This window comes from Balaenoptera musculus, chromosome 7, assembly GCF_009873245.2.
Source record: "Balaenoptera musculus isolate JJ_BM4_2016_0621 chromosome 7, mBalMus1.pri.v3, whole genome shotgun sequence".
Lineage (NCBI taxonomy): Eukaryota > Metazoa > Chordata > Mammalia > Artiodactyla > Balaenopteridae > Balaenoptera > Balaenoptera musculus.
In genome coordinates, this window is record NC_045791.1 from 58,215,074 (window position 1) to 58,238,196 (window position 23,123).

Sequence of the window (23,123 nt, forward strand, 5' to 3'; positions counted from 1 at the left end):
ACCATTTTTCTAGGTTCCACATACATGCGTTAATATACGATATTTGTTTTTCTCTTTCTGACTTACTTCACTCTGTATGACAGTCTCTAGATCCATCCGCGTCTCAACAAATGACCCAATTTCGTTCCTTTTTATGGCTGAGTAATATTCCATTGTGTATATGTACCACATCTTCTTTATCCATTCGTCTGTCGATGGGCATTTAGGTTGCTTCCATGACCTAGCTATTGTAAATAGTGCTGCAGTGAACATTGGGGTGCATGTGTCTTTTTGAATTATGATTTTCTCTGGGTATATGCCCAGTATTAAGATTGCTGGATCATATGGTAATTTTATTTTTAGTTTTGGAAGGAACCTCCATACTGTTCTCCATAGTGGCTGTATCAATTTACATTCCCACCAACAGTGCAAGAGGGTTCCCTTTTCTCCACACCCTCTCCAGCATTTGTTGTTTGCAGATTTTGTGATGACGCCCATTCTAACTGGTGTGAGGTGGTACCTCATTGTAGTTTTGATTTGCATTTCTCTAATAATTAATGATGTTGAGCAGCTTCTCATGTGCTTCTTGGCCATCTGTATGTCTTCTTTGGAGAAATGTCTATTTAGGTCTTCTGCCCATTTTTGGATTGGGTTGTTTGTTTTTTTAATATTGAGCTGCATGAGCTGTTTATATATTTTGGAGATTAATCCTTTGTCCATTGATTCGTTTGCAAATATTTTCTCCCATTCTGAGGGTTGTCTTTTCGTCTTTATGGTTTCCTTTGCTGTGCAAAAGCCTTTACGTTTCATTAGGTCCCATTTGTTTATTTTTGTTTTTATTTCCATTACTCTAGGGGTGGATCAAGAAAGATCTTGCTGTGATTTATGTCAAAGAGTGTTCTTCCTATGTTTTCCTCTAAGAGTTTTATAGTGTCTGGTCTTACATTTAGGTCTCTAATCCATTTTGAGTTTATTTTTGTGTATGGTGTTAGGGAGTGTTCTAATTTCATTCTTTCACATGTAGCTGTCCAGTTTTCCCAGCCCCACTTATTGAAGAGACTGTCTTTTCTCCATTGTATATCCTTGCCTCCTTTGTCATAGATTAGTTGACCGTAGGTGCATAGGTTTATCTCTGGGCTTTCTATCTTGTTCCATTGATCTATGTTTCTGTTTTTCTGCCAGTACCATATTGTCTTGATGACTGTAGCTTTGTAGTATAGTCTGAAGTCAGGGAGTCTGATTCCTCCAGCTCCGTTTTTTTCCCTTAAGACTGCTTTGGCTATTCGGGGTCTTTTGTGTCTCCATACAGATTTTAAGATTTTTTTTTCTAGTTCCGTAAAAAATGCCATTCGTAATTTGATAGGGATTGCATTGAATCTGTAGATTGCTTTGGGTAGTGTAGTCATTTTCACAATATTGATTCTTCCAATCCAAGAACATGGTATATCTCTCCATCTGTTGGTATCATCTTTAATTTCTTTCATCAGTGTCTTATAGTTTTCTGCATACAGGTCTTTTGTCTCCCTAGGTAGGTTTATTCCTAGGTATTTTATTCTTTTTGTTGCAGTGGTAAATGGGAGTGTTTCCTTAATTTCTCTTTCAGATTTTTCATCATTGGTGTATAGGAATGCAAGAGATTTCTGTGCATTAATTTTGTATCCTGCAACTTAACCAAATTCATTGATTAGCTCTAGTAGTTTTCTGGTGGCATCTTTAGGATTCTCTATGTATAGTATCATGTCATCTGCAAACAGTGACAGTTTTACTTCTTCTTTTCCAATTTGTATTCCTTTTATTTCTTTTTCTTCTCTGATTGCCGTGGCTAGGACTTCCAAAACTTTGTTGAATAATAGTGGTGAGAGTGGACAACCTTGTCCTGTTCCTGATCTTAGAGGAAATGCTTTCAGTTTTTCACCATTGAGAATGATGTTTGCTGTGGCTTTGTCGTATATGGCCTTTATTATGTTGAGGTAGGTTCCCTCTATGCCCACTTTCTGGAGAGTTTTTATCATAAATGGGTGTTGAATTTTGTCAAAAGCTTTTTCTGCATCTACTGAGATGATCATATGGTTTTTATTCTTCAGTTTGTTAATATGGTGTATCATATTGATTGATTTGCATATATTGAAGAATCCTTGCATCCCTGGGATAAATCCCACTTAATCATGGTGTGTGATCCCTTTAATGTGTTGTTGGATTCTGTTTGCTAGTATTTTGTTGAGGATTTTTGCATCTGTATTCATCAGTGATATTGGTCTGTAATTTTCTTTTTTTGTAGTATCTTTGTCTTGTTTTGGTATCAGGGTGATGGTGGCCTCATAGAATGAGTTTGGGAGTGTTCCTTCCTCTGCAATTTTTTGGAAGAGTTTGAGAAGGATGGGTGTTAGCTCTTCTCTAAATGTTTGATAGAATTCACCTGTGAAGCCATCTGGTCCTGGACTTTTGTTTGTTGGAAGATTTTTAATCACAGTTTCAATTTCATTACTTGTGATTGGTCTGTTCATATTTTCTGTTTCTTCCTGGTTCAGCCTTGGAAGGTTATACCTTTCTAAGAATTTGTCCATTTCTTCCAGGTTGTCCATTTTGTTGGCATGGAGTTGCTTGTAGTAGTCTCTTAGGATGCTTTGTATTTCTGCAGTGTCTGTTTTAACTTCTCCTTTTTCATTTCTAATTTTATTGATTTGAGTCCTCTCCCTCTTTTTCTTGATGAGTCTGGCTAATGGTTTATCAATTTTGTTTATCTTCTCAAAGAACCAGCTTTTAGTTTTATTGATCTTTGCTATTGTTTTCTTTGTTTCTATTTCATTTATTTCCGCTCTGATCTTTATGATTTCTTTCCTTCTACTAACTTTGGGTTTTGTTTGTTCTTGTTTCTCTAGTTGCTTTAGGTGTAAGGTTAGATTGTTTATTTGAGATTTTTCTTTTTTCTTGAGGTAGGCTTGTATAGGTATAAATTGCCCTCTTAGAACTGCTTTTGCTGCATCCCATAGGTTTTGGATCGTCGTGTTTTCATTGTCATTTGTTTCTAGGTATTTTTTTATTTCCTCTTTGATTTCTTCAGTGATCTCTTGGTTATTTAGTAACGTATAGTTTAGCCTCCATGTGTTTGTGTTTTTTACATTTTTTTCCCTGTAATTCGTCTCTAATCTCACTGCGTTGTGGTCAGAAAAGATGCTTGATATGATTTCAATTTTCTTAAATTTACTGAGACTTGATTTGTGACCCAAGATTTGATCTATCCTGGAGAATGTTCCGTGCGCACTTGAGAAGAAAGTGTAATCTGCTGTTTTTGGATGGAATGTCCTATAAATATCAATTAAATCTATCTGGTCTATTGTGTCATTTAAAGCTTCTGTTTCCTTATTTATTTTCATTTTGGATGATCTGTCCATTGGTGTAAGTGGGGTGTTAAAGTCCCCCACTATTATTGTGTTACTGTCAACTTCCTCTTTTATAGCTGTTAGCAGTTGCCTTATGTATTGATGTGCTCCTATGGTGGGTGCATATATATTTATAATTGTTATATCTTCTTCTTGGATTGATCCCTTGATCATTATATAGTGTCCTTCCTTGTCCCTTGTAACATTCTATATTTTAAAGTCTATTTTATCTGATATGAGTATTGCTACTCCAGCTTTCTTTTAATTTCCATTTGCTTGGAATATATTTTTCCATCCCCTCACTTTCAGTCTGTATGTGTCCCTAGGTCTGAAGTGGGTCTCTTGTAGACAGTATATATATGGGTCTTGTTTTTGTATCCGTTCAGCAAGCCTGTGTCTTTTGGTTGGAGCATTTAATCCATTTACGTTTAAGGTAGTTATCGATATGTACGTTCCTGTGACCATATTCTTAATTGTTTTGGGTTTGTTTTTGTAGGTCTTTTTCTTCTCTTTTGTTTCCCACTTAGAGAAGTTCCTTTAGCATTTGTTGTAGAGCTGGTTTGGTGGTGCTGAATTCTCTTAGCTTTTGCTTGTCTGTAAAGCTTTGATTTCTCCATTGAATCTGAATGAGATCCTTGCCGGGTAAAGTAATATTGGTTGTAGGTTCTTCCCTTTCATCGCTTTAAGTATATCATGCTACCCTTCTGGCTTGTAGAGTTTCTGCTGAGAAATCAGCTGTTAACCTTACGGGAGTTCCCTTGTATGTTATTTGTCATTTTTCCCTTGCTGCTTTCAATAATTTTTCTTTGTCTTTAATTTTTGCCACTTTGATTACTATGTGTCTCGGCGTGTTTCTCCTTGGGTTTATCCTGTATGGGACTCTCTGCGCTTCCTGGACCTGGGTGGCTATTTCCTTTCCCATGTTAGGGATGTTTTCCACTATAATCTCTTCAAGTATTTTCTCTGGTCCTTTCTCTATTTCTTCTCCTTCTGGGACCCGTATAATGCAAATGTTGTTGTGTTTAATGTTGTCGCAGAGGTCTCTTAGGCTGTCTTCATTTCTTTTCATTCTTTTTTTTTTTTAATTTTTGTTTATTTATTTATTTATTTTTGGCTGCATTGGGTCTTCGTTGCTGCACGTGGGCTTTTCTCTAGTTGCGGCAAGTGGGGGCCACTCCTCGCTGCGGTGCACGGGCCTCTCATCGCGGCGGCTCCTGTTGTTGCGGAGCACAGGCTCCAGGCACACGGGCTTCAGCAGTTGTGGCACGTGGGCTCAGTAGTTGTGGCTCGAGGGCTCTAGAGTGCAGGCTTAGTAGTTGTGGCACGCGGGCCCAGTTGCTCCGCAGCATGTGGGATCCTCCTGGACCAGGGCCTGAACTCGCGTCCCCTGCATTGGCAGGCAGACTCCCAACCACTGTGCCACCAGGGAAGCCCCTCTTTTCATTCTTTTATCTTTATTCTGTTCCTCAGCAGTGAATTCCACCATTCTGTCTTCCAGGTCACTTATCCGTTCTTCTGCCTCAGTTATTCTGCTATTGATTCCTTCTAGTGTAGTTTTTTTTTTTTTTTTAATTTTATTTATTTATTTATGGCTGTGTTGGGTCTTCGTTTCTGTGCGAGGGCTTTCTCTAGTTGAGGCAAGTGGGGACCACTCTTCATCGCGGTGCACGGGCTTCTCACTATCGCGGCCTCTCTTGTTGCGGAGCACAGGCTCCAGACGCACAGGCTCAGCAATTGTGGCTCACGGGCCTAGTCGCTCCATGGCATGTGGGATCTTCCCAGACCAGGGCTCGAACCTGTGTCCCCTGCATTGCCAGGCAGATTCTCAACCACTGCGCCACCAGGGAAGCCCCCCTTCTAGTGTAGTTTTCATTTCACTTATTGTATTGTTCATCTCTGTTTGTTCTTTAATTCTTCTTGGTCTTTGTTAAACATTTCTTGCATCTTCTCTATCTTTGTCTCCATTCTTTTTCCGAGGTCCTGGTTCATCTTCACTATCATTATTTTGAAGTCTTTTTCTGGAAAGTTGCCTATCTCCACTTCATTTAGTTGTTTTTCTGGGGTTTTATCTTGTTCCTTCATCTGGTACATAGCCCTCTGCCTTTTCTTCTTGTCTATCTTTCTGTGAATGTTAGATTGTGCTTTTGCTGGGTACGACAATAAAATTCTTACATGAGATGTGAGTAAAACATCTTTCTTATACCGTAACTGTTCACGTCAGTCAGAAGAGTATCCTTGAAATAGTCTTTTATGCTTCTTTGTGGGAGAGACACGGTTTGAAGAACATTTCAGGAAGTACTAAGTCAAGTGTGTGTATTAACATCTGTTAGAACAAGTATATTTGGGGTGGAATGTAAAGGCTTAAAATGTGGATTTTAGAGATGTTTGGCTGGGCATTCGATATATCTGAGGGAGGGGAGAAAGGGGCCTTGTTCTGTTTAATAAAAAACTTATAACATGGTAACGCTACTGGTAGCTTAGTGACTGATCTTGGTGAGAACCTTTCCAAATTAAAGGAGTAAAAATGTACCTGTTCTTTTTTTTTTTTTTTTAATTTGGACGTATCTTTAAAAACCACGGTGGGGTGGGGATGGTGGTGTGCTGAATTGGGCGATTGGGATGGACATATATACACTGATGTGTATAAAATTGATGACTGATTAAAAAAAAAAATGAACCTTTTATCTTAAAGTTCTTAAACCGCAAGAAAAAAATGTGTATTTATTTATATTATCAACCTAAGTTGATACTTAGTTCTTCTCTTGACAATCTAGTCTGTCAAGCCTCTTATTATTATAAAACTGAAAACAAACAGGCCCAATAATCCGAAAGTCATTTGTTAACAGTAAAATCTGAAACATTTAAAATAATAGAATCTATTTCTGTGTAGTTGAGGATTTTTTATTCTTTTGCTTTGTCAGGTGGCAGCTTAACAGATACTCTCCTCTCTTCCTTCTTCTGCCTTACCTCTCTCTTCAGCATCCCTTGAGACTTCTCCCCCTTCATTATGAAAATACCATTGTGATATACCACTACTTACTGAAAATTATTGGGAAGTAAAATATTCTGCCTTAGGACACCTTCTGTAACAATACTTAAGTCTTGGTTCTTTAGAAGGTACTTACTTATAAGGCCTAAGGATCTTCATTATGTATTGTATTGCAGGTAGATAGAATTGGTATACATATTCTGAATTGATATGTCATTTATTACATAGCTGTTTTTTTTAAGAAGGATTTTCTGGTAAAAGCTGAACGCTCAGCTTCTGTGATCATCTTATAAAACCAAAGTTTCGAATGTGCAAAGTCTAAGTTAATTGAATGATTTTGCTAAATAGGAGTTTTAAATATAGTTTTTATAGCACATACTTGATTAACGCTTAACTATAGTTTGATTTTACTTTAGTTTGATTTGAGCTGATTAACAGTGGCTAAGGAGATTATTCTGTGTTGAGTGTAAATGTTGAATGTGTGAGATGTAATTTTTAAACCAGTTTTTTAAAAAGCTATTCTGAAATTAATTTAAAATAGTTATAGATCTCATTGAAATCAAAGATCCCAAGGAAAAGAATTCAGCTGTAGGATGCATTTATTAAGTTCATTTATTTCATTTCTGTCTTTTAAAAGGTACTTTGTATATTGGAATAGGAATTCTAACCCTAAATTTTCTGAGGAAGTTTTGTGGGAAGGACTTCCTAACCAGTGAGTCTAACACAAGTACAGTACTCCAAAAAGTATATAGCACAAAAATTTTTTAGAAATTAAAGAATAATATAATGACTTTGGCAGCCACACTTTCTCTTGTCCAGATGATTTTGGAAGACATTAGTGCTTACGTGTCTTAAATGATAGAATTGATCTATTAAAAGGTATTAGTTCTGTCACTTTCTGAAATGGCCCCAGATTAAGGTTTTCCCAAAAATGTTATTTTTACTTTGTTTGAGATACTGATCACTCAAGCTTTGTTGTAATTTTAGAAGCCTCCTTATCTACTGAAAACTGAATTGTGTAATATAGCTCTTGGATTTGTTGGAAGGTGGCAATGTTCTATTAATATTTAGTTATATTTTCTATTTATTGATATTAATGATTCTCATATGAGTGATGTATATTTTACTAATTGCTGTAAACTCATTTCATTCGTGTATCCTTTAAATTTATTTAGATTTGGTTATTCGTAGTGATAGTGCCCTTGCAGTTAACATGGTTTTCCAATTTTTCTTCAACTTTGTAAATCTGGTAGTTAAAATGTAAACATTCAAGGGATCTTTTTTATGGGTGAATTAACACTAGAAGAAAAACACAGCTGGCAAATTGACAGTAGCATTGTTAAACAGTTCATTTCTTCTGTTCTGAGGCACCTAACATTTGGCCTAAAAGGCCATTAAAATTTTAGATTAGATTCTGTTCGTATTGTGTAGTAAAAAAAGTATTTCCTCTGTATTTGCTCTTTCTGTTAAGTTAAATTCTTTGTGGGAACCTTTGTAAATTGCATTCAGAGATTTGGCTGTGATTACCTTAGCTCCCTTTTAAATGCTTCACCTAATTACATTTTGAAAGCCCAGATATATATCATGTATATGATTTATTAATCTAACATTCTTGATATCTTTTGCAAATACATATACAACATGCACACATATGGGACCTAGGGTGTAAAACCTTCAGAGATACTATCTTAAGGCCATGTCATTCAATTTGTTTTCAAAGTTGTTACTAATAATGTGAACTTGGTGAAGGTGCTGTGTTTTACCCAGTCTGATCATTTTTAGTATTTGAACATTTTTCTTGTTTTCTAGTTTTAAGTTCTCATATGTATTTCTGTTAACTTTGAGGAAGCTTAGAAGACTTATAATGGATTACCAAGTTCCATGTAGTCTGTTTTGGGGCTGTCTATAACTGCAGTATACTTTGTTAAAAAAGAAAAAAAACCCTTCTGAGGAATTGGAATTTTGTTTATTTCAGGCCAGTTGGAGAAATATTTACATTATCTTAAAATTAAAAAAATTTTTTGGGGTAATAGTCCAGACTTACCAAAAAAGTTATAAAAATAGTACAAGTAGTTCTTAGATATCCTTTATCCAGCAAATCTATTTTCCGTCCACGGAGTAAGAGGGTGGGTAGAGAATGAGATTATGGCTTAAGCAAATCATTCAGACAATCTTGTCTTTAAGTTTCTAGATGTTAAATCTGATTTCACTTAACTTAAAGCCTTGTGGGGGATTTTGTCTGTTTGTTTTTTAGGGTGACTCAGACTTATGATGCAGGTGCATGTATCTATTTCTACTTTGCCTTTAACTACAGGGGAATCAGTGACCCACTGACTGTGTTTGAACAAACTGAGGTAATTTTGCATACCTGAATATAGCTCTTACATTCTTTTATTAATTTAAGTAAACTTTACTATCAGTTTATGAATTTTAGTTTGACTGTCTTTAATAACTTGTGGTTTACCTGGTTGATAGCCCATAGAAATGAGAAACATAATTTTTACACTGGATTGAATATTGAATTAGAAGTCTAAAATTCATATTCCCTATACATATTACAATTAATATTCTAAAATTAATATTCTGTAGCCTGTGATTCTTTGGATGTTACTTATAGTATATAATACCTGATTAAATTAAATAACAGAAGACTATAGGGATCCTTGATATCACTTTGGCAGCCCGCGCAGCTCCATATGGTGACTGCTTCTGAGGTCAGCGGCTCTAAAGCTCTTGGTCTATGTTGCTGTAATTTCCTCATTCTAGGTTTATAATTTTTTTGTTTGCTTAAGTTATATGTAGGCCTTTGAGGTTCATTTGCCAGCAGTTTCTATTACATTTCTTAAATGACCTTAAGTGTCTAATTTTTATAACGTCTTCTGTTTGATAGTCAATATTTCTGATGACAAGTATGCCTAGAGTTGAAGAAACAGACTAGACTGTGGAGGAAGCAGGAGGAGACTGGGGTTTGTTAAAGCCTCAGGTGTCCTAGTGTTAACTCTGTTGCCTGCCAAAGGTAGTACCACAAGATGATTTTCACTGGCACAGTTTTAGACCCAAACCACAGGGTATGGTTGGCTCCCTCTTATGCCTCTTTTTTTTTTTTTTCTTTTTTAAAAAAAAAAACAGCTTTTCTGAAGTATAATTAAGATATAGTAAACTGCACATAATATGTACAGTTTCATGGGTTTTGACATATGTATGCACCTGTGAAATTGTAACCCCAATCAAAATAATGAACATATCCATCATCCTCAAAAGTTTGAGTCCTTTCCTGTCACCTTAGCCTTTTAGTGTTTTGGTATTGCCCTCTGGCTACCCAAAGGCCCCTTCCCCATAGTGCTACAAAAATGAAAGTGTTCCTTCTTTCCCTAGCCAAACTGCCATTCTCTAAGTGCTGCTGGTTTCAAGTAGTTATTGCTTTACTTAAAATAATTTGTTAGAAGACATAATCTCTTAGAGTAGAGCTAGCATATGTATGATTCATTTGAAAAACCCTAAATCCTCAGTGATGAGGGTTCTTATAAATTACTTTGCAATGAGATGTGGTCCATCTGTCCCTCCTGAAGGGAGGGCCTCTTCTACTGTGGCCTACCTCTGATGGTTTATACACACCCAAGTAATTCTGGGAGGTTCAGGCACTGTAGGGATTTTACCTCATATCTGTTATATACTCATGAATTGAATGTCATTCCAGTTTCTCTAACCCTTCTTTCACCCTGTACTTCAGTCATTCTATATATTGCTTTAAGTGTTTATCTTTCTAACCTTATTGCTCTATAAGGAGCCTAGTTGGAGCCTAACATGTTAAGAGGGTAAAACAAGGTTTTTTTTTTCACACTTAGATACCCAATAAGCCTGAGAAGTAATTTGTCCCAAGGCATTGACCTAAGAAATGTTCTCCATAAGGGTTTTTATCATTAATCCCTGATAGCTTTGTAAGTGATCTTGAGTCTTAATGCCCACTGTATGATATTAGGCGAGTAATTTAACCATCTAAGTAAGCCTCATTTTCTTTATCTGTGAAATAGGAGTAATTGAAATTATTCCATAAGGCTTTAGTGAAAATAACTGAGTTATTCCAGGTAAATTGCTTAGTACTTTTCTGGAATACCATATACAGTCAATTAATGTTTGTTGGTATAGTGAGATATTTACTACAGAGTAGGACCTGACTCCTCACAAAACTATTTTTTTATTGTTATTAATCATTTAGTGCTGATGAATTGATCATTTTTCCTTCTTTTTCTTTTCTAGAATCTTGATGTAACAATTGTAGACACTGTGACTATTCACTAGAAAAAAACTTATAAAGCTAGGCTGCATATTTTAATTGTTCTTTAAATACAGTTAACCTAAGAGAAAGGAAAATTAGGCTTCTCGTTTATTATTTAGCCCAGAAAGTATGTATCTCCTTTGGGAGTTGGGTCTTACTCTTTCACCTCAAAGTGATCTATTTGTTGTTTTGTTTCCAAATACAGGCAGCTGCTAGAGAAGAAATCCTCGCTAATGGAGGGAGCCTGTCGCATCACCACGGAGGTATTCTTTTTTGGGGGTAGAATTTCTAATATTCCTACTGTTTAAAATATTTGGTTTGATACAGTGCTGGGGGGGGGTCATAATATGAGTAATTTGAGAGCTCTAGGGCTTTCTTTGAAGTTGTTATGTCTGTCACTGAGGTTACCTGTGCTGTGGTAGTAACTGACAGAAGCTTGATTTGACAAGCCTGCCTAGATAACAGAAGCTAGACAGCCTTCTGAGTTCTCAGGAACTTCATGTCACCCAAGATAGCCCTGCAAGCCTGGGAGGTATTTGACCATTAGAGCAAAAATTTTTAAAGGGGGAAAAAGAACCTACTTAAATGTTTTTTGGTTTTTTAATAAATTTATTTATTTTATTTATTTTTATTTTTGGCTGCGCTGGGTCTTCGTTGCTGTGCGCGGGCTCTCTCCGGTTGCGGCGAGCAGGGGCCACTCTTCTTTGCGGTGCGCAGGCCTCCCATTGCAGCGGCCTCTCCTATTGCGGAGCACAGGCCCCAGGGGCGCAGGCTTCAGTAGTTGTGGCTCGCGGACTCCAGAGCGCAGGCTCAGCAGTTGTGGCGCACAGGCTTAGCTGCTCCGCAGCATGTGGGATCCTCCGAGGCCAGGGCCCGAACCCACGTCCCCTGCACTGGCAGGCAGACTCCCAACCACTGTGCCACCAGGGAAGCCCTACCTAGATGTTTTTCAGCCACTATTGGAATGTAGCTAAAGTCAGTTGTACTGTATATTGAATAGCTGTTTGTTCCGCCCACCCAAAATTCAGCAAATTAATCAAGGCGGGATATGACAAAATCTTTTTTCAAGATTTTAATGCTGTTTTAGTATTCCTTTTTGATCATTGTAGTATTTTTATTGGAGAGTTGATCACATCAGTAATAAAAATTATGATATATCTACCTATGTTATATCTACCTAGACATATCTACCAGTGTTTTTAATATATCCCTCAATATAAATTGGTGCCTAGAAGATAGATGTGTGTAGATTTTTTTAATTAAAAAAATTTTTTTAGGGAAGTGCGTGAAGATAAATGACCACTGAATTTAAAAATTTCAGCTTATACTCCTACTCTGGATTCTCTGTATCCCTGTTTCCCTGTTTGATTTTCCATCATAGCATTTAGCATTATCTAACATGCTATATATTTATACTTCTTGAGATTAGCTATCTCCTCCTACTGGTAAGTAGGATCCATAAGGACAGGGACTTCTGTTTCATTTCTGTGTACCAGCACCTAGAACAGTGCTTGGCCCCAGTCAGCCCTCCATACGTTTTGTAGGATGATTGAAAGAATTTTGGTAGAAAACAGAGTGGGCTGTGGAGGATCTGTGTTCATATGACATTATTGCAGCCAGGCCTGAAGAAGATTGCTAATGTGGATGAATGAAATAGAAAGACAATTCCCAGCATCATTGTATCAATTTAATCTTTTGCATTCCCTCTACTTTTTCTTAACCTCCACAAATAAATTTCTAACTTAGCTGACTGATCAGCATTAAAGTGAATGAATTTGTTCTTTTCCTCCTTTTCCTGTTTATTACCTTTTGATAGAGATTCTAATGAATGTTAGAACAACAGAAGTGAAGGGAAGAAACTGGATATTAGAAACCTCTCAAATGAAATTAAAAACTTTTGATTAATCTAAAAGTCTAAACCTAATTTTGGAACTATAAACATGAGGTATTTCATAAAGGTGCTTAGAATTTTAGCACCTTCCTTTAAAATGTTCAGAAAGCTATATACTTTATTTTAAATGTTTTTTGTATATTTTATTTTAGGATGCCACTATATTACTATGTTTTACATAGTAATTACATAATATCATTAAGTAATATGTCCTTCATTCTAAATTGATTGCATGGAGGGAGGAAACAGAATAATTTAGCTATAATTACTTATTTGAAGAAAAAAAGAATTTTCCTTTCCATAGCCAACAATTTTGCGTTTTGGTACATGTCAGGAGCCAACAAGTGCACTTTTTCCTTTAAGGTCAGGAACTATAGGAGCCATGTTTGTGATAGTAAATATGAGAGAGATGTGATTCTGCAAGAGGGTGAGAATAGCCAAATCTTGTACTAAATAGAAAGAAATAGAGGCTTAATTGTTATTTAGATAACTGGGTTAGGTGAACTTATTTCCTTAATTGTGAGAGGATGTTCTTCGTTTACTTAAGCTTTACAGTGCGATAAATTCTACAGAAGTTATGGAAGTGACCAAATGACCTGCAACATTGTGGAGGAAAGCCAAACCAACGCTTTTTTTTCTTGCCAATGACACTTTACTCCTTTAGGATCTATGAGGATATTCAGGTCCCGCCAATAGTGTCTATATGTGAGATGCTGAAAGTCTAGTATGGCAGAAGTGTTGACAATACTTATTCAGGTACACCCCAGACACTGAGAGCTTCTTAGCAGGCTCTAACAGAACCTACATAAACATACTTGAAATAATGTATGTGTGAAGCTGTCATTACAGGAAAAAAAAAAAATACACACAAATTTAAAATAATAAAGAGTTAAGTAATTCTAGGACAAATTTATTTGAGACTTAGACTTTATTTGTGAAAGCTATGGTTAATAATCTGTTTTATTATTCAATAAACACAAATAGAAATTAATTAAAAGAATAGTTGAAAAGATATAAACCTTAATTAACCAAAAGATCATGATTATTCAATTCTTGATTCCAAAGCAAAAAATATAAATAGCTCCTGGGATATTTTTGATACCAAGTATGCCTAATGCTTTTTAATATTGTTGTATAATATGTTTTCCACATTATAAATATTACTGGTCCACTAGGCAATAGGATTTCAAAGAATGGTAGTCCTTCCATTGAAGGATCTTACAGTCCAGTAAAGTAAAATATTATAGCATTTCAAAAGGCTGCTGATCAAAACTGGTAAGATTATGATATCATCATATTTTAACCAAGATAAGAGTCTCCCATTTTCTTTGAAAAGCACTCAAAAGGTGACTTTAATAAACATGTAAATGCTATAGATGTTAAAACATCAAAGAGAAGGAAGATAAAATAGGGAAAGGAATTAACATTTATAAAGCTGTAAATATTTGCTAGGTGCTCTGCATGACAGTCTCCTTTAATCCTGATCAAAATGCTGTGGAGTAGATATTGTTCCTGTCTTTCAGATGAAGATATATTAAGCCTCTGAGTGTACAGTAACTTACTCCAAAGTATCAGCAATAATTGTTAGTGCCAGAATTTGAGTTTGAACTCAGGTCATCCTGCTTCAGGGTCCTTGTCCTCTGACTTAAGAACATAAAATAGTGAAAATAGGCCAAAAGCTAAAAAGATTGAAACTGAAAGCCTTTGAAAAGAGGCACATGCATTTAAAAGTATATGAGAAGAAATACTAAACATTAGTCTTTCCCCTTTAAAATATAAAACCTCTGTTTCTTTAATTTTGACACTAAGTTAGTTGCTTTTCCTGCTTTAGATGTTAAAACAGAAATGAATGAACATTTTAATTTCCTCCTCATAGCTATTGCATTGTTTTCTCAGTTCTTGCATGTAAGTCAGTTTGACTTTCTGGTTGTTTTTATACTTCCTGATTATAGGTTTCTAACATGTCAGCAGTATCAGGTAATAAAACAAATGCAGGTCAGATCATGTTACAATAAAACTCCTTGTATAATTTATGTGCATTTTCAGGTTCTAGGCTTATAAGCCTTTTTTTGTTGAAGACTCCAAGGTTGATGAAATAATTTAATTTTAGAAATTATTAACTTGAACTTGAATGTAGCAAGGTTTGATTGCATATTAATTTATTGAGAGGTTCTGCCTCATTTAAATAGGAATCTTTTATTTCTATCACATTTCTCATATTTTTTATTTTCATGCAGTCAAAAATATGACTGTGGAAACAAATTCTAAACCACTTGGATTCCTCTATGGCTTAGAAAAAGAAACTAGGTAAGCCTGAACACAAAATATATTTCATATGTGCTGGTAAAATGAAGATGCTTTCCCTTTGCTAGGTTGTCTTCTAAACCGCTTTATAAACACTGGCGTGCTCCAGGGCTCAGCCCAGAGCCAGTTCGTTCCTCCGTGTTTCCTCACTCCCTCAATGATTACTTTAGTCCCAGGACTTAAAACACCATCCTTTTGCTCATGACTCCCAAATACCAGAAGGCATCACCACCACCACCCTAGTTCAAATCACTGATTTTTCCTGCTGAGACGATTGCAGCCTCTTAATTGGTCTGTCCACCTTCACTCCTGTTCCCCTGCTGTCATTTCTCTTGCTGCCCAAGTAATCTTTTTAAAACTCAGTATTTTCTCCTCACATTCAGAATAAAATCCAAAGTCCTTATCAGGTTCTTCAAGGATATACATTGTATGTATTTATCTCTCTGTCTTCATCTCTTACTACTTTTCCCCTCCAGCAATAGTGTCCTTCTTGCTATTTCTCAGGCATATCAACCCTCTTCCCCCTTCAAGGAGTTTGCTATTTATTCCATCTCTTCCTGATGTTCTTTCTCTTGTTTTTTTCCCCCCAGATATTTGCATGGCTCACTTTCCCATCATGAAGATCTCTGATAAAAATGTCACCTTCTTAGAGGCGTCTTCCCTATTCTCTTGTGTAGTTTATGGGTCCTCATTCGAATAAGTTCAGTGAGGTTACTGACTGTATCTTGTCCGTCACTGTGTTCCCCAGTCCCTAGAACAGTGACTGGCTGTTCCACATAGAAGTAGATGCTCAATGAATATGTTACGTGTGTAGTTAAGTGCCCAAGCGCTCACAGAACTTTGTGCAATTTTGCAAATTCTCAGACATCTCTGAATTTTTCATGTTAGAATGGCATTAGTCTCCTTGCTAATTTAGCTTCAAATGTTTAATAATCAGGCCTTGTTTGAATATAGGGTCATGTTTAATCATGAAAAGGCTCAGTTTATTCCATAATATTTCTGAGAATGTGTATCAGCTGAGTCAGTTATTCAGTGGAAAAGTAGGGTAAAATAATGTGCCTTTCTCTACAACTGCCCAACACCAGCCATTTTAGTGTTCTTCCGTAGATGCATTATATATGTAAGATTCCATTTAAGCTTTATCTTAAAACAAATGCAAGTTTGAGAGGCTTACAAACAGAGGGGAAAAAAACATAGGCTTTCGAATCAAATCTGTGTTTGACTCTTGGCTCTGTACTTAACTACCTGTGTGACCTTAGGGAAATAACTTTTCTGAGCTGCAGGTTTCTCATCTGCAAAATGGGAATAGTACCTACCTCAGATTATTGTAAGACTTAAGTGTGATAATGTATGTAAAGCATCAGAAGTGTCCGGCATATAGTAGGTGCTTAAGAAACAGTAGTCTTCTAAAAAAATAAAAGCAGTAGACAGCACCAAGTGAAACTCTGGTTTGTATTCTTAACCCCCTACTCTAACCATTGAAGAAAGGGTTATAGTTTATTTGAAAAAGACCCATATATTCAAGGAATATAATTCAACAATTGTCTTAACATTTTCATCTATAACCTGCAGTTAGTCTCACCCTATAGGAGGTTCTGTTACAATCTGTATGAAAGAGCAGCACAATTGGCAACAAAATTTGCTATAAAAAATGTCTATTTTCATACATGCTTCTCTGCTTAAAGTTAATCATCTAATTTGTAAATTTCAAATATCCTGTGCTATTTAGTACAGTTTCATAAAGCAGAAATCTTTCCATATAAATTTTAAATAGAATGGGTTTAATTATCCTTCTAAAGTTAATAATAGAGCTCTCAAAAGATTGCTTTTTATATGTGTAGAAAAGATTTTCCTTAATTTGCATCCTGAACTTAAAACTCAAGGCAACCTCACAGGAGCATCTTTAGTTACTGACCTTCAGGCAGTATCATGACGTTCTCAGTACCATTTTTGAGTTCAGATGTAGAAGGGCTGGGGGTTGGGAGAGTATTGATGCAGTTTCTCTTAGAGGGTTTGGCCTGTAATTGTGATTAATAACAGTTGCTTTCACTATCTGGAAACAGACAGGCTGGTTTGTCTGCCTACAATCATGCTGTGATAAATGAAGCTATTTTAACTCTGGTTTTGTGTATCAAAGAAAACAGATGTAGTCTGGAACTGGAGGCTATAGGAAATATAAAGCCTGCTTAACTTAATCTTCATAGTGCTTGTTTTTGTAACTGACGAGCTGGTCAGTTTAAACAGCAGTGTTTATGTCAGCCATATATTTAATTTCAATTTATGACTTAAGTTTTTAAGTTGTTCATTTGCTAAAATTATACCTAAGGCCTTGTCAGGAAGTAAAAAACCTTGATTAAATATAACCAGTCTTAGTTTAAATATTGATGTCTTTACCTAACCGAAATTATTTCCTATTGTTCAGAGAATAATTATGGGGTAGCTGCTCTTAACAGTTTTTGTGGTCTTAACATAATCCAATAGTATCAGGAACTTTAAAAGTAAAAAGAGACTACTCAAAATAATGAGCAAAAGATCAGCTTTGTTAAAAACCTATAGTGTGAAATAAAAGACACACAGATTGGAAAGGATGAATGAAACTATCACTGTTTATAGATGACATGATTGTCTTTGTAGAAAATCCCCCCCCCCCAAAAAATCTACTAGAACAAGATCAGCAAGATTGCAGAATACAAGAGCACACACCAAGATCAATTGCATTTCTGTATATTAACAACAAGCATATAGAAACTGAAATTTAAAATGCAAGTACCATTTACATATGCTCCAAATAAGACATTTAAATTAACAAAATATGTACATGCCTATGCATAAATCTAATAAGATATATACAGGATCTGTGTTCTGAAAATAACAAAATGCTGATGAAAAAAATCAAAGACCTAAATAAATGGAGAGATGTGTTCATGGATTGGTAGAAAACTGGACATGGTATAAAGATGTCAATTCTCCCTAGATTGATCTACCTATTTAATACAATTCCTTTCAAAATTTCAGAAAGATTTTTAGTAGATATAGAAAAGATTATTCTCAAATTTATACGGTAAGGCAAAGGAACTAGATGGCTAAAACAATTCTGAAAACAGAAGAAAAGAGTCATAGGAATCAATTTACCTGATTTCAAGACTTATACAGTCATCAAGACTGTGTGGTATTGGAGGAGTGACATATTGATCAATGGAACAGAATAGAGAGCTCAGAAATAGACCCACACGAATATGTCCAACCAATTTTGACAAAGGTATAAAGCAGTCCAGTGGAGGAAGTATATAGCTTTTTCACCAAATGGTGCTGGAACAATTGGACATTGATAGGTTAAAAAAAAAAAAAAAGAATCTTGATCTGAACCTCACACCTTACGCCAAAATTAACTCAACACAGATAATATACTTAAATGTAAAACATAAAATAATAAAACTTTCAGAACAAAAACAAGAGAAAAAATATTCAAGATCTAGAGTTGGGCAAAGAATTCTCAGACTGTTCCCCAAAAGTACAATCCATTACAGGAAAAACTGATAAATTGGATCTCATCAAAATTAAAAATGTTTGCTCTATGAAAGACTCTGTTAAGAGGATGAAAAGTTAGGCTACAGAGTAAGAGAAAATATGTGCAAACCACATATCCAATAAAAGACTTATATCTATAATATATAAAGAACTCTCAAAACTCAATAGTAAAATACAAACAATTCAATTAGAAAATGGGCAAAAGACATGAAGAATCATTTCACTGAAGAGGATATACAAATGACAAATAATTACATGAAAAGATGTTCAGCATCAATAACCATTAGGGAAATGCAAATTAAAACCGCAAGAGAAACCACTATACACCTATCAGAAAGCTAAAATAAAAAAATAGTGGCAGTGTCAAATGCTGGCAAGGATGTAGAGAAATTAGATCAATCATACATTACTGGTTGGAACATAACATGGTACAGTCATTCTGTAAAAACAGTTGGCAGTTTCTTATAAAATCAAACATGTAACTACCATTCAACCCAACAATTATACTCTTGGGCATTTATACCAGAGAATTGAAAACATGAACCTGTATATGTATATTCAGAGCAGATTTACTCATAGTAGTCCCAAACTGGAGTCAGCTCAGATGTCCTTCAACCATTAAATGGCTAAACAAACTGTGGTACGTCTATACCATGGAATACGACTCAGCAGTAAGGGGAAACGAACCATTAATGCATGTAACAACTTGGATGAATCTCCAGGAAATTATGCTGAGTGAAAAAAAACCAATTCTGAAAGGTTGCATTCTGTGTGATAGTATTTCTATAACATTTTTGAAATGACAAAATTAGAGAAACAGAGAACAGATTGGTGGTTTCCAGGAGTTGGGTGTGGGGTGGGGATGACTATAAATAGGCAACACAAGGATCCTTGGGGGATGGAAATGTTCTGTATCTTGACTATATCAGTGTCAATATGCTGGTTGTGATTTTGGTCTTTTGATAGCTACCAGATGAGTATAGCCTTTCCAATATTGAATCTTTATCAGATTACCATAAGATAGCAGAAAGTTTGTTTTACTCTTAACTTTTTTTCCTTCAGTTTCTTCTTTGTGATTGGCTTTTTCTCACAAAACTTAAAGTTGATTATGATATTTTTCCACTGAAGCAATGTTGTAAATAGTGAGATTCTAAGACCAGACTGTAAAATCCAATTTAATCCATGATGTAATTGAACATTTAACTATTTCAGCTATGTCATAGGATGAACAGACTTGAGAGCTGACAGAAAATCTGTTGTAAGAATGTATTGATCCCTGCGCCTTCCTACCCTTGCAATTACAGATGCCCAGTCCCAGACAAAGGGCAGGGACAACGTTGTGTTTGCCATCTCTTACCTTGTGCTATATATTCCTGTAGTAACTTCCAGCTTCAGGTGTATTTTCTCAGCCACTAGGAGAGAATAGGTGGCTTGGATAATACCACTTCTCTTTGGACCTCTAAAGAGAACTTTTTCTCCCTAGCAATTTTATGACCAAGATTCTTCTAAGTACTAGATGTTAGTCTCAGAATACCTCTATTACATTATTATATTGTTACAGAATAATTAACTTTTTATAGTCAGTTTCAGGTGATTAGCAGACAGTTAATCCTAATAGATATTTTCAAGTGTAAGATCTGTTAAAAGTAACTTTAGGTAAAGTTAATTTTTAATGTTCTGTCTTTGTTGTCTAACACAGAAACCACTAGGGTACTTGTGGCTATTTAAGTTTAAATTAATTAAAATGAAATAAAAATTTATTTCCTCATTTGCAGTAGCCACCTTTCAAGTGCTTGATATCCACATGTGGCTAGGGGCTACTGTGTTAAATACTGCAGATACAGAACATTTCTGTCGACACAGGAAGTTCTACCAGACAGTGCTGTGAAGCTTTATTTCATATATATTTTCACACATTGGCTGGGAAAATGGCCCAAAAATATGGCTTAAAAGTTTTTTTCAGTAGACATTAGATTCAAGTCTTTAGGAGTTACGTTCTGAAATAAACTAGCATTTGTCATTAATAGTACGTTTTCTCAGAGTATAACTTCTGTCTACCACTTTTTCCAGAATTTCTTTCAGTTTGGTCAGTAGCCTCAAATTTAGAACAAGGTCACCTTGCTATAGTAAAAGCCATTCACTGCTAATCTAGTTGGTTGTAGCAGTGAAGATATGTTGCTTTTATGGAAATTGTTTGGGCTCCTAGGAGACAGACCTTTGGAAGCATATAGCCCGAGATTTCTTGGTCTTGTCACTGTTGACATTTTTGACTAGATTCTTTGTGTGGGGGCCGTCCTGTGCATTCTAGTATGTTTAGCAGCATCCCTGGTCTCTGCCCACTAGATGCTGGTAACATAGCCCCAGTTATGACAACCAAAAACTTCTCTAGACATTGCTTAGTGTCCCTTAGGGTGCAGAATTGCCTCTGTTGAGAGCTATTGATATAGTCCAAAGACTCCTAGAGATTTGAAGGAAAAGAGAGTTAGGTTCTGTGACGTACCTTCTCCTATCTTAGCTAATATAGAATAGCTCTGAGTATATCCAAGAAATAATGTCAGAATATAGGGAATGCAAGGCAGATAAAACCAAAGGAAATTAAGGAAACCCAGATTGCCTTTCCCTGGATATTTGCATCCCTACATCTTATCTAAAATGGCTTATAGATAACTGGTTCAACATTTATTTTTTAACTAACATTTTTTGAATTCTTACTCTGTGGCATACACTATATTATGCAACAGGACTACAAAAATGAATAAAACATGGCCCTAGTCTTCAGGAGCATATGATGTTTACTGTCCTTTTCTGTCCTTATCTATTTCATGTTATTTGGCCTGTTTACTTGCTTTCAGCTCTGTCGTATAGGCATTAATTGCCACTTGGTTTAAACTTTGAGCGTGTCAAGCCATCTTTTGGGGATGTATAGCAGAATTAGCACTTGATTGTGTTCTGAAGACAGATTGAATCCAGCTCTTGCGATCTGTTATTATCTTGATAATTCAGGCTTTTTTTTCTGTTTCATAATCTCTAAAGACCTATTCAAGGATCTGTAAGATCTTAGAGCTGCTATATAAACTGCACAGATAAAACCTTAACATAAAGAAAACTGACATTTAAAAATGTTTAATAAGAGAAAAATCTTATAATACCAGATTTTAATTATCTATGAATCTTTCATCTTGATGTCAGAAGTTTCATTAGTAGTGGAAAATACATCAGATGACTTAATAAATCAAACGTGACTTTAAGTATCCACTAAGCATTAAATTAGACTCCGCGATAGTCATAGTCCCATCTCATGTGTCTTTAAAAGCTGGATATTCACATCCCTCAGCTGGAAACCTGTTGGCTTCAGCATGTACCTCCACTAAAGCCAGACACACACACACAGATGCCTTATAGCACAAACCGACGGACAAGTAAATCCTCTTTGCAGGTTGAATGCTCTACCCCACACACAAGTGCCTTATAGCACAAACAGATGGACAACTAAATCCTCTTTTCAGGTTGAACGCTCTACCCCACGCCACTCCCTCCCAAAGAAACATCATCATAGTCAGATCACCAGATACCAGAAAGAGTGGAAATTGTCCATTGTCCTTCTCTGTTCTCTTCAGTTCAGATCAAGTTGCATGGGGCCAGAACCTCATCTGACAAGAGGTTGGTGTCCCTGTAGCGCTAGTTCCTTAGATAATCCACCAGTAGTTTAGTTGGATTAATTAAATCTTGAAATACAAAGTCAGTGCTCAGATCACTCATACAAGAAGCTAAATCTAGATTTTCTTTTTTAAATCTGACCTGTAGAATAGTGTTAAAAAGGTATTCAGGAGGCCCAAAGTAGAACTTTCAAAATACTGTTATTTTAATAATGGTTAGGTGCTTTTAACTTTGGCTAAATTCTCCTTCTGAGCTTCAGCTTCAGTAATCTTCTAAACGTACAGCCCATTTCATAATTTGTTTTTAATTTTTTTTATAAATTCATTTTATTTATTTTTATTTGTGGCTGAGTTGGGTCTTCGTTGTTGCGTGCGGGCTTTCTCTAGTCGCAGTGAGCAGGGGCTACTCTTCGTTGCGGTGTGCAGGCTTCTCATTGCAGTGGCTTCTCTTGTTGCAGAGCATGGGCTCTAGAGCGCAGCCTCAGTAGTTGTGGTGCACAGGCTTAGCTGCTCCATGGCATGTGGGATCTTCCCGGACCAGGGCTCGAATCCATGTCCCCTGCATTGGCAGGCGGATGCTTAACCACTGCGCCACCAGGGAAGCCCATGATTTGTTTTTTAAATAAGTATATAATAAGTCTTTTCAGCCTTGTAATCAAATTCATAATTCAGAGAGTTTTTAATTTAGCTAAAAAGAACTCTGGCTAGCAGACCCTAGATGTGTCCCTTTTAAGATGAGATTATTAGGTAGTTTCTGCTAAGTCTTCAGTCCCTTAGACCACAAAGATTAGTTCCAGATAATTTTTGGTGGCTAGGCTGGCCAACATGTTCACATTTTCCACACACAAGACTCCCATTACCCATCCCTCTTATATACATGTCTGTTCATTCTTTGCTGTTGATCTTCCCACAAAATGTATTCTTTCTTGGAGCTGTTAGCACCCAAAGGGGACTGTTGAGCCTGTGATTTCAAAAAGCTTCTATTTTCTCTGTTCTGAAGTATATTTTTTTTTTAAGATTTTTTTTTTGATATGGACCATTTTTAAAGTCTTTATTGAATTCGTTACACTATTGCTTCTGTTTTATGTTTTGGCTTTTGGCCCGCAAGGCACGTGGGATC

At 36.0% G+C, this 23,123-nt stretch overlaps 1 protein-coding gene across 1 annotated transcript in view; it reads left to right on the forward strand.

Annotated features, from left to right (window-relative positions):
• Positions 1-23,123, forward strand: part of AGPS (alkylglycerone phosphate synthase) — a 139,648-nt gene that overhangs the window by 109,296 nt on the left and 7,229 nt on the right. Inside the window, exons 18-19 of the mRNA XM_036857223.1 lie at positions 8,603-8,702; positions 10,830-10,887. Coding sequence (XP_036713118.1) covers positions 8,603-8,702; positions 10,830-10,887 — 158 coding nt within the window. The remainder of the gene's footprint in view (positions 1-8,602; positions 8,703-10,829; positions 10,888-23,123) is intronic.